We start from the raw sequence: 17,338 nt of genomic DNA, 5'->3' as shown, positions 1-17,338 counted from the left end.
CAGGATAACTGCGCTCATAATTTCACAGAAAGTGTGAATCTGTTAATGAAACAGCGTGGGCCTACACATCCAGTAGCTTCTGGAAATCACTCACTAGCCAACCCGACGACTGAATCACCACCGGCATTTCAAACCCGATGGATATGACGAAAGAGGCTTAAGCACCGGTAGCATACTCCGTCTCTGTAATTGGCAGCCTTGGGTTATTACAGCTTGCAGTACGGGGGAACTGCACAAACAGGAGAAAACACAGCAGACTATTGTGGAAAACATAATACCTTATCATGGGTTCTGCTTGCTGAGTGATAAGGCCTGTGTGGATAGCCCACGGGCTGCATCCACTCACTGCTTGTACAGTACAGCTGATACCCTATTAGCTGGCAAAACTAAATCCATCCTAAAACCCTGCACACACACACAGAGAGAGAGCGAGAGCGAGAGCGAGAGAGAGAGAGAGAGAGACACACACCCTGGGATGTGCTGAATAAACAAAGACCACGCTGGCATTTACATAAGAGCACCTTTTATCCCTGTGCAAAGCTCCCATTTACAAAACTCCAGCACACGCTTCATGAAAAACACACTGCCGGGGGACTGAGACACGACACATAGATGGAAGTCCACGCAGGTTCAGGTGAGCGATGCACCAGAGCCCCGAACGGTCATATAGACAGTCCATCAATTGCCCTGTTAGCCTGGCCTGCCTCAGCTGTAATGAGAGGTTGTCAGGAGGAGACTCAGACAGGACAGTGTAGCAGTAGAAAGACCAGGGGAACACACCAAGGTTCACCGAAAATTAATTATCATGCTTTCACCAAACTCTCTCACAGACGGGAAATATCATGGAATTGGCTGTCTGCATTTTCATGATTATGATTTAGCCCATCTAGTTGAGCATAAACATTTCCAGTTTGTCTCTCAGCACACTGTTTATAACAATCATCCAGGATTTACACTGCTGACAACTCCTCATTTTATCAATGGGTTTCTCAGTCTTAAGAAACAATGTCATGTTTTTACATAAATAAATCTTGGTTTTGCAATTCTCACACATAAAAAGCTGAATAGATATTGTGTTAATGTTTAGTCATCATTTCTCATGTTCTAGTCTCATATGAACCACATTATTTAATGATCACGATATTACACGCTTGTCATCATTCTCCGATTTTTTTTATGATCATTGGAAAACAGCTCAACAAAATAAGGCTAATCATAAAACGGTATTTATGATGCGACCTCCTCAGAACAAGCTCGCTATGTGGACCCTACGAAATAAATATCTTGTGTGCCATCTCTGGCAGTATGTACTCCCATCACCAACAACAGTAATTCAAGCTCCAGCTTCATTACTATGAAACAGGATGGGATGTATATTACATATCCAGCTGAAGCAACTGGGATTGGCTTGGAAACATATCACAGAATTCAAAAATGTTGTCAAAAAATATGATAAAGTGAGAAAATGAAGCTTAACACACACTATCTAGAAACAACACAAAGAGGGGGAGAAAATCATAAGTGAACAAAACAGCTGTCAGATGATGACTTATAAAGCAACTAATGCACAAAATGAAAATCTGTTCATGTTTTCTTTTTGGGGGGGGACTACACACTAAAAACGTCTGCTTGTTGGAATGAAATCATAAGCAAAGTGCTCCTTCGGCAAAGACTTGTTTCTTAAGATGTGTTGTTTGTGGATCTGGCGTTCTTTCCTCTTTCCCTACAGCAGAAGGCACATCAGCAGCACTTACTGAACACAATACGAGGCCTTGTTTTCATTTGGTGTACAGAGCTCCGGATCTATTTGGCTTTCTGGAGCGCAGCGACCCTGCTGCACACACTTACACTCAAACACAAATGGCAGATCTTTCTCCCCATGATGTACTGCATGTTCCATCTTCCTTTATCATAACCTCTCACACACACAGTAACACACACGGGTATGCACACAGGGCTCTCACATACTTGATAGACTTGATCGACTGAATCACAGTTATACTCAATTAGTCGCTCAAATCAAACTCCCAAGTCAAACTAAGCATGTACATTTAAAAAGGAACTTCACTGATCGATTATGGATTATTTTAAAATCAAGACAATAAATGATTTATCCATAGTAAGTAAGTTGGTCACATATGTTTGTGGAACCGATTGAGGTGAAGAATAATCTCTGCAGAACAGAATCTTAATTCCTGTTTGATGAGACGGTGTGATCCGACTTCACCACCAGTGATTCACAGCCGTGTTAGAGACTCCACGGCTCTGATGGGTTATTTTTCTCCAGGCGCGGTGGAATCTGGCAAACACCATTAGGAGCACTAAAAGGATTATATGCTTCATGTACTACTGTCAGGATATAGTGACAAATGGAGCAAATATGACAAAAGATACTATTATTAAAGTTATAACTGTAGCTTTAATAGTTAAATACTACAAAGCAAACGACGCTTGAGGCACAACCATCATGTAGCTGGATCAAATATCTTGAGAAAATGTCTGCACTTAATCTGTTAATCCTGTAATATCATATGTAACATTTACTTAAGGAGAATTTGTTGTCTTAGGACTTTACATACAGCTTGATATTAATGAGACAGACCTGTGTGTTGTCATAAACTCAACTGCCTTTCATTCAAAACATATATTTGGCAATGGAAAACATGCTTTACGTGTTTGCTGTGCCGCAGGTGGAATTTAATCTTCCGTGCACACACACACACACACACACACACACACATACATATATATACATACACACACACACACACACACTTTGGCAATAACCCAAAAATGTTAATGCATTATTCAACCTGGCATCATTCATATAGCATTTATGGATTGGTCCTTAGCGATGACATAAATAGCAACTATCCCATATGCAGAATAACAAGGTGACGAATGACAGGCCCTCACCATTAGCTACAAGCATATCCACACGTACACACAACATAAACACACAGCAGCACGCAGCTCGAGGCACTTCTGCTCTCCCTCCACTACTCCACCAAACCTCGTCAGGAATTCCCAGGAAGAGCATTTGTCACAGGATTCATAGCTTTTAAATGCAGTACTACTGTCATCCTGGAGTCTTCCTTTTACATGATAGGTGCGTTGCAGATCAAATCAACTACATATTGAAGCCGTTTCCAACTTGGAACCTATAACATCCTTATATGGCTCTGTAGACCTTTGGTGGACATCATTTCTCTTTCACAAGAACAAGAACATACTATTAAAACATTTTCACCAACTTAAATAGAATTAATTGTACCACAAGCTCTGAAGTTGCCTTGAGCAGATTCCCAACCCAGAGAAAGTGTGCAGATGAAAGAGTGTACATAGAAAGCTCGTACTGTAGAGTGGACCAGGTCATTTGAAAAGATAGAAATTACATTTTGATTAGGAAAAAAGAGCCGCATACTGAGTCAGCTGGAACACCTGAACACACAGTGCTGTGATTGAGAGTGAGTGAAAACTAGTTTTAGTTCACTAAAAATGATGGAAACAGGATGAGAGAGAGGAGAATCTCACAGCAGTGGTGGAGAGGTGCTGACCACGGGGAAAACACAAGTGTCAATAGTCAAACACCCTTACATTATTTACTGGTAAATTATTTATTATTAAATATCTTCTGAAGCGTGGATACGAGTGAGCGAATATTTTATTCTTGACACTTAATCGTTGAAACAGAGAGCTGAAAGTAATGAATAAACAGTCCAGATACTTTGCTCAAAGTGATGGATAAATGGTTGAAATGAGTAAAAGTAATCAACGAACTATTCAAATACTTCGTAATAGATAAATGGTTTTTCACCTCAAACATTTGTAACAGTTAGCTTGAAGTAATGAAGTAAAGGCTCAAATGTCAAGATTCTGAAGAAGGGATGCAAACTTCACCAAACTGACCGAAACATTTTAATGTATAACATTATAGCTTCGTATAAAGAAAACACTGATTTGTAAATCTAGATTAGTTTGGTGTGAGTTGCTTAGTTTCTGAGATGTCTGCCTTCTCTCCACTATAATGAGACTACACGGCACTGTGGTGCTCAAAGCGTGAAAAGTCATAACCCGATTACTCAAGACTATTTGCCTCCACTCCCACTTGGTAAGTGATCAAACCATTTTCACAGCGGATGCTGAATGAGAACATAACATGGGAAACTGAAAAGCTGCATCTAATGGACCCCAGTGACTCTCGTCTTAAGCAGTTTGGGGCCACATAAAAGCTCCTACTGAGCACCGAGAGCAGCTAGTCTCACAGGTGGATGCAGGTTGATGACATCATACCGAGACACAGCCATGGAGCCTTTCATGAGTATTGTAATATCATTTGACCTAGAAGAGATGGAACGGCATCCTGCGCTATATAGCCACGGTGCTGTGATTTGGTATTAGCTGCTATGATATATGCCAATTTTCTAAATATTGCAAGAAGCATGCGATTGTGGATTAAGGTCTGGCATTCAGGCTAGTGTAAACAATTATTTTTAAAAAAGAACTGAGGCTGTGCAGTTTTCGAGCAAAGCTTATCTGAGTGCAGGAATGGAAGCAGATGGAAATGGAAAGAGGGGTAGGTTGGCTCGGTTTGAAAGCAGGATCAGAGAAGAGACGGGGGATCAAAGGTTCAAAGCTGCAGGTAGAGATCTCAACAGGGCTGTGTTCATAAGTCCATACACACACACACACACTAGCCCATCCTAACTGCACCACCATTAGTATGCACTGTTCAGTTAAGCATGAAAAGGGTCTCTCGTAAAGTAGAAGAAAAAAAATAAATAAAAAAATCTGTCCAAATGCATCATCGTGGGGGCCATTACACACAAAAGAGAGAGTGAGACTCCGGCCAAGGCTCTACTTCAGAGATGGCATTTTACAATCGGCATCCGCAAACATTTATCTTTTTCCCCCCCTCACATCTGTCTTTGGGACCTGCCAGCATGAAAACAAAGATGAAATGGAAAAGAAAATGGCCTGGGCTCACTCAGCGAAAGGTGGCAAGCAGACCGGGGAAATGCATTTTTCTTAACTGAGGCAAGTTAATTATACTAGGATGAGGATGTGATTTGCCTCTGTGCCAATACTTGGATAAGGATACAAAATGTGGTCGTTTCGGAGCTGTGTGCTACATTAACAAGTGTCAGGGAGACTTGGGTGTTAAAGAGGTGGAACCATTCTTCAGCCACTCTGGTTGTGCCATTAGCCAAAGATTAGCTGTTAATGTACACATAAGCTGATGAAAGACTGGTGTGTTCTTTGGCATCATCATAAATCTCTGCAAAAAAGCACTCAGTCTTCACAAACATTGTTTGTAAACAAACATATTAGCAGCTTTCTGACCGTCTATTGCACGACTAAACACACATTTCCCGCCCCCCCCCACCTGTCAATGTATTAAGAAGAACATTTAGGCAAAACACAAAGTAAACAGAAACTGTGCTTGAAGACAGACAGGGAAACATATTGTAGTATTTTAACAATTTAAAACAAAAAAACATCCGTCTCAGACATGGACTGGTTATATTCAGCATTGTAAAAACACAGGCTCTAGATTTGCAGCACATCCCACAGCTACAAAGCTCACTGTGGCTATAAAAGTAAGGCTAAAATAACAAGGACTATACTGATCATCCCTCCATCTTGCTCCAACATCCCACAGTCTCATTCTTTTTGCCTGTCAGCTCCAAACATTGACGCTGCTCGTCCCCCTTGCTGCCGAGCTATTTGTTTTGCCCGAGTTCATACGAACGCACCGCTGTCCGTTTCGCCCGCTAACGAGTGAGTTGAGGTGTTGGGTGTTGAGCACCAGACTCGAGTGCCTGTCAGCTGACATCAATCAAAACCTGTGCACTTTGCATTTCATATGGGAGTTGTGTCAAAATGTGACAGGAAACAGGAAAAATTAAAGAACAGCTCTCATAGCTATATTCAATGACTTCTTATTTTCTTTCCTCGCTTTGCTTCAGCAGATCCAAAGTTTAATGAGAATGTTTATTTCCTGCTATATGTGCCTGAATGTTTCTGTAAAACGCCTCCTACTTTGGGTGACGCAGCTCTTAAAGGCGTCATGGGTGCATTTACAACTGGATTTCATGGCCGGTCGCTCTATGCAGTTACAGTCCAACCGCCCTGGACACATGTTCATGACAGATGGAAACGCTGTCGCAGTACCAACTGAGGCAGGGAAATGACAAATCTGCTGGGAAAGATAAGGTCTGTGTTGTAAAGCAGGTAGCTTCGCCCTGCAATGCAGACCAAGTACGTTTTACAAATTAATCTGCATCTGTGGCAAAAATGTCCACAAGCAGCAACAGCGAAGGAGCACCACAATAGACGAGCTGCTTGAGTGTTCGATAACACGGCCAAGATACTGAATGTACACAAGTAGGAGATCAATGAGGCTTTAAAAAGGGCCCTGGCTCGGTTTGTATCCCAATGACAGACCCCACTTTCTAAAATGGACGCACACATACAGAGCCACGATGACTGAACCTGAGGAGTATCTAATGGTTAGTGTATACATACATGTCAGAGTTGTTAGAATCCATGTAGATATCCCAAACAGAGCCATCATCTAATCTGGACTAATCTGGAAATAAGAAACGACATCTTATTTCATGAATGTGTCAGTCACTGGCTGTCAGAGCATATATGCTTATTATTCATCACTCTCTGTCACCTCCAAGATGCAGCCAAATGAATATCTGCTATTACTGCCAATAGACTGGAATAAATATATGTGGGGAAGGTGGAAAATTAATTAAAAGGCTGCAACAGTGGTATTATTCACTCGACAGAACTATCGGTCGAGGCAGCGTGGCACATGGAGAGCCATCGTGACAAACAAAAAGCTCTCTCCGAAGGTGTCCATGTTCACCAAGCGACATTCTCTGAGGAACAAAGCTGTAAGAAAACCTGGTATGATGCCGATGTCTCTTAATTGTTTGAAATGTCACTTTCTCTCTCTCTCCTCCCCCCGAGTCTTTGGGAAAGGAGCCGTCAATACATTTGATTTCACATTAGCCTCCTCACACAATGAAGTACCAATCAATGTGTTCTTCTCTGCCTGCACTTACAAGTCCTCCTCCAGGCAGACTTCTGAGGGCTGTGCCAAAGAAAATCAATTGTTTTTGAAATGCTGGCAAGCCGACAGCATCATCCCACGAACAGCATACAAGAGGGGGGAAAATGCCAGGCTGTTAAACTGCAATTCATCATCTTCATGTGGCCATACGAGAGAGGAATATCCTTTGTTGACATACCTTCTGCACTTGATCCTTTCAGATAGGAAAACCTGTCTTTTAACTCCTGCTCCACTTGCTCCAAATGTCAATAGCCATTAATTAGCTAGCGGTTATTTGTTATCGGAAGGTCTGACACCATCAATGAACCTATTATGTTGTTGAACTCCTCACTCCTCACTCCGTACCACCTCCACCCTCCACCCACACGCACCGATGACTCAACGTAATCCATGAACTATGACGCTCCACTGTGCCCCCGGCTTGAATGCATCACATCTCCATGGCCAGTGTGGGTGTGACAGATGGGTGTGAAGCTGGTGCCTAAAATTAAATAACCGGTGGACGCAGCAGAAATCAGAAATAGAAATTGGCCCTTGATTGGACCCAACAAGGTCCTGGTGGTGCATCAGGTGTACTGATATGAGAGCGTTTCCACAGCTCTTATGAACACATGGTTTATACATATATAGCGCTGGTATGGACATTTTGTCAGTGTGACGTAAAGCCTGCAGTGAAAGGCATTACAGCGCTTTGTGATCTATCTCCTCGCTCTCTGGTGGTCAGCAGCTAGTAGTCTGCTGTTTGGTGCAGCTAGGCATGACATGTCAAATCCAGTGCTCACTTGCTACAATATGTTGTACAAGAGCCAAAAACTGGTTTAGCACATATCGTTAAATAATAATATGCCTTTTTTCACTAGCTGGGCTGCAAAATGAGAGGTTTTTGTGTCTGTGTTTAGCAGGGGATACTGACACTTTTAGTAATTGTGTATTTCTTGCTGTAATAAAGTTAAGAACAACAATAGAAGAGATAAACCCTCAGTGACTGTTTCAGAATATGGCTAAATACACTGCTGCTGTTGATCCAAATATACCTGAAGCTGTGACTTTAGCTGTATTTTGGCAAAACGGAAACCAAAATCCCCAGAAATGATCCTCTGGGGGACTAGAACTAATATAATCTCACCGTTTGTTGTGAGAAATCTTGATACAAATCTTGAGCTGGACAAAAGAGAAGAACAACCAGGTTAATAACTTAGCTAACAAATGAATGACCATCATTAAGTTGCCAATCACATAATTGATTAATAATAATGATCCAGCAAACTCAATTAAAAAATGTCAAATAAATCTTAAGATAAATCTCGTGACAATTACACTCTTGTTATTTATTGGTACTCTTTATTATTCTGAGTAATAAAAAGAACCAGCGTAAACTGCAGGCCCCAAACTGCTTGTGTCAGCTCTACATGTCTATCCCAACACTAGGCTGCTCTCACAGTCTCACCCGTATGTGCCCAGTGCCGTATTGTACACCGTTTGTGCATTAGGTGAATCAGTTGTCTTCTGTTTTTTATGGTGTGTAACAGATTAAGTTAGAGGGAGAAATTGTTTAGAGAAACAACAAAACCCGCTGGAGCTCTGTGGGGCATTGTGAATTAAGACTTCAGTCCAGACCTTTCAATGAAAAATCTGAGTAGAACAGACACTGCAATTGTAGTAATTTACACAGTGCTGCTTGTGTGCCGTTCATCGTATTATCACGGGCAGTCATGTATGTAATAGACTGCTGTTAACCCGCTGAGCAAGAAGATGAGGTGTTGTTATCCAGTCAATCTAGCCTTTCGACGGTTGAAAGAGAAAAGGGTGCGATTGGACGTTTTAGGCATTTATCGGTACACGTGTGTGTACTGTACAGACTACTAACTATTGGGAAATAATGGGCACGAGGGTTAACTTGGGCAACATCGTAAATCAATTGTGGTCAGTAGGGACACGCTGAGGTTAGGAACACCTGTCAAGTGAAATGGGTGGAACACAGCAAAGGTTTTAGAGGAGAAGCCACTAAATTATTTAGTAATTTCTTCATGTGCTGTAATAGGTTGCTGCTCGGCCCTCTCTCAATAAAAAAATCCGACTTATACTTATGATATTAAAGACCGTAGTCTGTCTATTCACCGCTAAACAGTTATGATGTAGCATTGCTCATTGCTCTTTAGATTCACTTACAGCCAAGATGGATTCCTCAAACTACACAGCACGTCATTTAGCAGTATCCAGTATACATGGAAACAAATCATTGGTCCAATATTATCTTGAATTTCTTTTAATTATTTTTTAACCCGTTTGCCAACGTTCCTAACTTCAGATAAATATGTAAATGACCAGCGTGATGAATGCCACCTGTGCTTTAATGAGATCTGTAAATTAGCATAATTAACGTCCAAATAATACCTTGGGGTAATGAAATAAACAAATCCATTGGTGAAAGACTTGCATAACAGGAGACTAATTGCACACGACTCCTATGGCAGGGTTGGACCAAAAAAAATTCAAGATACGCGAAAATTGGTCAATGCGGCAAGTTCTCCTAAATCATTCATAAAGTAACTTAAGAACAGTTCTGTTCAAATGAGTGCGTCTTGCATAAGGCCCATTGTTACATCAAAACTTTATATGCATGTGAAGACTGTACATGATGCTGATCGGAATAGAGAGCAAACAAGAAACACCAATGACCAGTAATAAGCTTTGAATATTAACCGCAGCGGAAACAAACAAGCCCATTAATCAAGGCAACAATATGTTGTCCAACATCTACCAAAAGCAAATGGAGTATCTAAAGAGTGTCATCACAGAAGCTTCAGCCCTGAGACTGCAAAAGAGAAATGCAAAGATAAGATAACAGCATGCACATGAAAAGCAGGGCTGGGAGCAGTGTTGCTCCAGCACTGTGGTGACAGATGGAGAGCACTAGCATATACCTCCAGGGGTCTGACCTCATCAGAATTTAACTTTGCCCAGACAGAAAAAGAGCCACTGGTGCTGTGATATGCTTGTACATAGTTCCATATATACACTATGTAGAATGTAGAATACCCGTGTGTGGTAAAAACACACAAGTAAACACAGCTCACTATTGCAAAGGAAGGGTTAAAGAAAGAAAAAGTCAGACCTACATTACATAGAAGACTGAGGAAACTGAAGTGTAATTGTCGTGAAAATTACACTGAAAAAATATTGGATAAACAGAAATCCAATTATTTGAGCTATGGAGGTGGTGAAATGCAAGAAAAGCTCCGACAAGGTTGATCCATAGTTGAAGATTAAAGAGAAGGAAAATATCTCTCCAACAATCCTGAAAAACCAGACAGGGTGGGTCTATCTGAAACAATCCGTTTAAAAACCTCCGCACTAAATGGTCATGTCAGTCACTACAGGGCGACATACAACAACACAGCTTTTCAAAGACTTCTTTGGGACCATGAACCTTTATTAAACCTGGCAAATGTTATTTATTTGTGTCTGTATCAGCAACTTTCTGATTAACTCTCAGTCCTGATTTGAACACAGTCACTCACATGAGAGAGCTGCCAAGTAAAATAAGTCTTGTATCAGTGGTCTGTGAACAGCTATAATGAATGAGTGTGAGTGTGTGTGTGGGGGGTCAAGTGGCTCGCTCAGGGGCACTTGGGAGGCAGTTAGCGGGCCAGGATCTTAATCTAGGCTATCGTTTCCCTACACTGTCATCTCTTTCTCTGAAACCACAAGAGAGGCCAGGTTTCATAAACAAAGGATGTATGCGGCTCTCTCTTGAGTGAAAACTATTAGTCATTCGATTAGTTAAGCGTCATAAAATGTCTCAAACTATTTAGGACAAAAGATAACCGGTAATTTCTCAAATTGTCTCATTCTCATTGTAAAGTAAGGATTTACTGCTTTAATTGTAAAGTTAGTATCTTTGAGTTTTGGGCTGCTCATTGGACCAAACAAGACATCTGAAGATGTCACTTTGAATTTTGGGGACTGGGATTATTTTCTGACATTTTAAAGAGCAAACAATCAGTTAATCTGGCATCTAATCACCAGAGGAATGAAGCAGAGAGCACAGTTTGGTCCTTGGAACCACATGAAACTGGACACAAATTCTGAAGCAGGCACAAGGCAGCGGGGGTGCTGAGCTACAACAGCTTATCAACATGGGGGTAGGAGCTTGGTGGACATGGTCATAGTCCAGATCCTCCTTTCAGAGATTGTGTGAACACAAAGATGAATCATCAGCTTCTGTTATTAATTCCAGGCATTACATTTGGGACAGAGTTCAACACACTGCTCTATTTAAAGCTGCCCAACAACTGGAAGAAGTGATAGAACCTTGCCGTCTCCCTTCACTTCCCTGCGAGTTGATACTGTATTAATAAGTTCAGTCACAACCGAAGAAAAGCCATCCTGTGTGTACACGTTTGCACTCCCACACAAGTATGATTTATTTTTCTCATGCTCTCACTTAAACTCTGAATTTTTATTATTCAGTGAACCCCTCTGCGACAAGATTGTTCTGTAAGATGTGCCTTCTACATCACTGTGATTTGATATTAATGTAATTTGAAACTGCAATATATTTTGATTTATTAGTCTGTGTTTCATTCGGTTGACTACAGTAACAGGCTGAAACAATGTTGTGGAGGGTAATAAAATGTCAACATATTTTCTACGATGTACATCAAACTGTAAATCTGTTACAATCAGACCTTCCAAGGCAACGGTATCATCTCCCCTTTCATTTAAATTCATTAAATATTCATAAATTGATAGAGCATCATGTAATGTATGTTTTGATGGAGAGCTCTGAAATACTGAATATCTTAGAGCCAGTCAAACCGACAGGAGGGGGGGGGGGTGCTTTTATATTTTGTGATAATAGATTCATACAAGTACAGATAACACTTAACTGCTTGTATGTGCAGTTTGACTTCAAGTGTAGAGATTAAGAAAGTGAAATAGTTACAAGTCAGTGGAAGGACAAACAGTTTGTAAGAAAATAAATGTGATTAAAATGCAATGCATCTTTATCTGAAAACAAGCTAGTCACTTGATTTCTAAGTTGTCATCCAGCTAGACACTCACACTCAGTTCTTTTAGCCGGCTGAAACCCCAATGGAAGGAACAACAGAGAGAAGGTCAAAACTGGGAGGAAGAGAAAGGACGTGCAGGCACAAGACTACATCTGAATAACACGACAGTCTTAAACTGTGGAAAGGGTTGATCTGACTAACAAAGGGACATAGTGAGGACAAGTGCTACTGTACTTATCCTTGAGATGGGTCACATCAGCGAACATGAGATTGGTATCACACTGCATATATTAGAAAATGCAAGCCAGGCTGTGTTATCCCAGGACAGCCCCGACTCTGACCTTGTACAGATACAAACTGTTTTCACATCCTGCTGAAACAAGATCAGGATAAACTAAACACGATGAAATGTTTATTGAAATATTTGATGCAAAATTAACGGTTGGTAGTACTTCCTGTGAAATCAACAACACTGACACATACAGACAGGACACGATTTCAAAGAAACACCTGACATAAGGAGTGGAGAACACACGAATGCAAGGGGCTGATCTCTGAATGTTTAGAGGAGTAGGAACATGATGTGAATCAAAAGCTTTGAACCGATGTGCTGGACTCCGTTCTCCACAACGGACACACCAAATGAAAGAATGTTTCTAAAGAACTTGTAGAATCAATGTCATGGTGGCCTTACTACCATTACACCTTACTAATGTTTGACTAACTTTAGGTACTTTCATCCATTTCGTGTTCCGCTGTTGATAGTTTAGGTGGGATTCTCAGCTGATCACCACAGCGCCGCCGCCTGAAACTGCTGCGACATCATCTTCAACGCAACACTTTCATCCTTTCCTTCAATCAGCAGACCACAGAGAAATGTCTGTACTTCCATCAATTGTACAGCATAGGCTGCTGTCCGTAGAGTACGGCGTAGTTTTGCGAGCTGCCACTCTGTAAAATCTGGGTCGAGTGAATGAAAACGGTGCTATTGCCAGCAGCTTGGCTATTAAAAAAATGGGCATTTTTGCAGGATGTCCCATGTCGGGGCTTGTTATCATTGGTCCACAGAGATTTAACTTGACCTTCTAGTACCAGCTCAGCTCACTAGGAACCTCGGCTGACGTGGTACCAAAATAAGTCCCAGGTACTATCAACAACTTTTGCTCATGGAAAACCAAAAAGAGAGTGAGTCCAGTTGAGCCGTATAATGCGGTGGAAATGTGGCAGGAGACACTGTTCCTTTAGTTTGTCACCCGTCTGTTAGCTACCATTATAGAAAAATATGGCAGTTGCGCCATATAAAATGAAGTCATAATTCAGAACTATATCGTTGGAAGGCAGCCTCTGCCCAGTTTGCAGTTCCAGGAAAATGGCTAGCCGCTGCACAATAAATTACTCCCACTCTGAATAAACTGTTGTAACACAGATCAAATTGCTTTTTTACTCTGAAGCGTAGAAAGGCACAACATCCACTACAACCATAGCTGAACATCCCTCATCTGGTGTAGGGCTTTGCTGGAAAACTCTTGTTGAAAACAAATCCAGAGCAGTACACACAACAACAACAGCCTCTCAGTGACACAGATAGTAATCTCTGGCTGCAGCGCTACATTTAAAGCTACATCTGTTCAACTCCAGCTCACACAACAGCCAAATATGCAGGCAGGCGCCAAAACTCTGGGCAGGCCCAGTAAGAGAGGCACACAATAATAAACATCTTCACACAGCGTTAAGAGATTCTCAACTGTATTGTCATGCAAAAGCGCAACACACACACACACACACAAAAGGTTGGAGAGAGTTGAAGGGACTTTTCCCTGGTTTACTCACCTCCAGAGCCTCCAGGGTCACGAACCCTGTAATGGAGAAGCCGTCGATGATGTCCTCTTCAGCAGAAGTAGACTCCTTTCGCTTTCTTCGTGGGGGGCGATGGCGAGATGAGGGGGGCTCCCTGTCGCCCTCCCGCTCGGAGTCGGAGAAGCGAAAGACGGAGCCCTTGACATGGTTGTCCCTTATCCCATTTGATCTCCTGTCCCGATTCCTCACTGACCTTGACTTCCTCTTCTTGCGGAGGCCACTAGCTCGAGGGCCATCCGTGCTCTTCATGGTTAACATCCAAATAAACCTCTTAGAGAGAATCAGAATCTTTAAGGGCCAAACACTGACACCGCTTGACCTCCACTCGTGTGAAACCCTCTGAGGAGAATAGACGCAATATCCCAGTTAATGTTATTAATGTACTAGATCCAAGGTAACCATGTAATATCCAACAGATGACACCTTTTACAGGAAACGCAAAACGGCATCGAGTCACTGAACCAAGCTAGGTTCCCAGCAAAGATCCCCAAAGGCAGTCCATCAAATCCTACGACAGAGGTGTAAAATGATCTATTAAACTCGTTATCACCAAGCTGTCAATTCCGGCAGAGGAAGAGCTTTTCAAGTTAAGGCAAATATCTGCTCAGTGAACATGTCCCGCCATGGTGAGTCGAGCAGGTGTCGCCACATCTTTCTTCTCCAGGAACCTACTTGTCTCACCCAAGGTCAGCAAACTCTCCCTCCTGCAAGATAAAGACAGAGAGAGAAAGAGAGACAGAGACAGAGAGAGAGAGACACATTTGCTACATGTTCACTCTGCAAGTTCAACTGTGCATTTAGTCAAGCCTACAGAAGGCTGTTGTCGTTCTACATAATGCATGCATTATTAGGGTGGCTACAGTCTCCTCTGCTAAGTTGACTGTGTGTTCTCACCCTGCCAGGTCGTTAAGCCCTGAGATGAGACGATGTGTTGTAAGTGCTCTTTTACTAGCGTCTCTGAAGCTTTTGCCAAGCTTCTCGCCTAAACTGTATTTTGTACGAGTAAATTACTTTGATTAATTATGCAGCAGATTTGTTTTAACTTTTCTTCTTGGTGACATGCGCCTGAACTTGAACTTGTTGTTTTTGGTACCGTCACTGTTAATTCTTTAGTAACATACAGAGACTATGTGTACCCATCTGTACAAATGCAAATATTAAGTGTAACCAATGTATCAGTGACATACAGTACACTGGCCCTACTGCAATAATTGAATGGATTACTAAACAAGCTGAAATAAAATCTTAATTAAATCAAATGATGTATTAATAACAAACAACTCAGTACAATCTATCCGACCACTTTTGCTGCTCTTGTTCGTTTGGTAAATACATTTATTTATAATACACTTCAATTCCAAATTCAGTGGCCTTCATATGCATATTCCATAATGACATTATAAATTAAGTTTCATTTTCATGCGTGGTGTAGCATCTTTATTTGTCAAAGTTAAGGCCTTATAAATGTAAAGACTCAAGCTGCCCACATATAGTACAGTACGTCATCCATCAACTATAAGAGAAGTGATTTTAAAGTTATTCTTGAAGAACACAATCCTGACTTGTAGACATTCATCCAAAGATCTGTCTGGATGACCAAATTCATTGCGACAACCGTCTCAACTCCTCTAATATACTGTCCTGGTTGCAACATCTCACTCACATATTCCACTAATCAACAACAGCTAAATATATCTTTCATGAATCAGGTCGTATTTAACAGAGAGATGTCCTTGAGGTTTTACACACACCATAATGAAATCAAGACCATTTTATAATGTCATCCTGAAATGCACTATAGATCTTAGCGTGGCATACCTTCACTGTCTGACACTGAAGGCATTTGGCTGCTTAATGATATCAGGATGCAACATTCAACAGCTTGCAGTCTCATTCTGGATCGTTCTCAAGGCATAGCCTACAGTCTAGGCCTGAAGCCACTGAGAGACACTCTTCCATTGTAGTCTAAAAACACATATGGCTTCTCTATGTGTCCAGAATATCAATTCTCGTCCATTACATCATAGAAACGGTATTCTATGTGGAAGAAAACTCAATCTACAAACTGCAGGCTTTCACCAAGCATGCCTCCAAAACGCTGGTGGACATTTCAAACAGAGAGGAATCGCACCTTTTCTGCATCACCACACAAACTCAAAAGCAAATCTGCCACAGTACATACAGTCAACCACCATCTTCAACTTTACATTGTCTCCTTGGACACAGGTTGTCATGTAATGTAGCTCATCTGGATTCTGCAGCACGCATGTGCTCCCTAAACGCTCTGCTACATCTTGCAAAGTCGCAGATGTTTTACACAAGCACAATTAGAACCATGTATAAAAAATGGGTTGTAATTAAATTGGTACATAAGAAAGCCGGCATGCCAACATTAGATCAAAATGCATCAAAATATTCCTTGCATGCAGTTGTTCTGCCTTCAAACAATCCAAAAAAAGGGTAAATCCACCTTTACTATAATAACGGTGCTCTAAGTCTAAACCTTTTCTCCTAGTACCTATGCCTTTAACCTGATGCCCCGTGCCAGCACTCATCTAATGACACACACACACACACACACACACACACACACAGCACAAATTGATCCCAAAATATCGCTTATTTGGGTAAAAAGCCTGTATTCTAGCACTCGCCGTGGCTTTTCTAGCTCAGTGAAAGACTCTTTCCCATGTCTTCGCTCACAGTCCCTTTTTGTCTGCCTGTGCTGTCAGTAGAGATCTCAGGCTCTGTAATCCAGTCCAGCCCACAACAGCAGCAGCGGACTGGCACTGGCTCCTACTCCGGCTCTCCAAGCTTCATTTTCCACTGTAACACACACAACAAAAGCAAGCCTCTCTCTCTTTTTTTTTTTTGCTCCAAGACACGTCATGCAAAACGAAGAAATGCAAACCCTTGCGAGTGGGGAGGGACCGTCCGGACAAGTTGCAGGCCTTCGGTCACTATTCAAAGATAACGCACAAGAAGGTTTGGAGCTGGCAAAATAAATCCCGCAAAGGAAAACCAAAGGGTATCTCCTCCTCCTCTCCCCAGATCCGAGCTTCAGGATCCCGGAGAAGGGGGACCGGGGCGCAGTGATACGGCGATGCCGCAGTGCCGCTTTACAGGCTGCACGCTTCCTCCTCGGCGCAAATAGTGCTGTGTCTGGACATTTCGGTAAGCTCCGAGTTACAATAAAGAGACGGAATAACCGGAGACACGGTGGAACCCAAGCCAGACAAAGCCGGTCTGCGCACCTTGTTTTCCCTTTTACCTCGGAATACATCTCAAACGCGTTTGGCCGTACATTATATGGCCAAAAACAATCATGAATACAAGTAGGTTTACAAGTATGAAGTGATAAGTTTGTGTCGGTGATGAT

General features: G+C 41.8%; 1 protein-coding gene across 4 annotated transcripts in view; it reads right to left on the bottom strand.

Annotated features, from left to right (window-relative positions):
* The window catches only part of auts2a (activator of transcription and developmental regulator AUTS2 a), a 292,831-nt gene extending 275,748 nt beyond the window's left edge, over window positions 1-17,083 (bottom strand). For all 4 annotated transcript variants that reach the window (XM_031857275.1, XM_031857276.1, XM_031857279.1 and 1 more), the window contains exons 1-2: window positions 16,871-17,083; window positions 13,933-14,663 (exon numbers count right to left, since the gene is read on the bottom strand). In XM_031857275.1, coding sequence (XP_031713135.1) covers window positions 13,933-14,217 — 285 coding nt within the window. In that variant the 5' untranslated portion in view covers window positions 14,218-14,663; window positions 16,871-17,083. The remainder of the gene's footprint in view (window positions 1-13,932; window positions 14,664-16,870) is intronic.
* Between the last annotated feature and the right edge of the window lie 255 nt (window positions 17,084-17,338).

The sequence above is a fragment of the Anarrhichthys ocellatus genome, unplaced genomic scaffold, assembly GCF_004355925.1.
Source record: "Anarrhichthys ocellatus isolate YVR2014 unplaced genomic scaffold, GSC_Weel_1.0 scaffold18, whole genome shotgun sequence".
NCBI classification, from domain to species: Eukaryota; Metazoa; Chordata; class Actinopteri; order Perciformes; family Anarhichadidae; genus Anarrhichthys; species Anarrhichthys ocellatus.
This window is presented reverse-complemented; position numbering and strand designations above follow the sequence as displayed.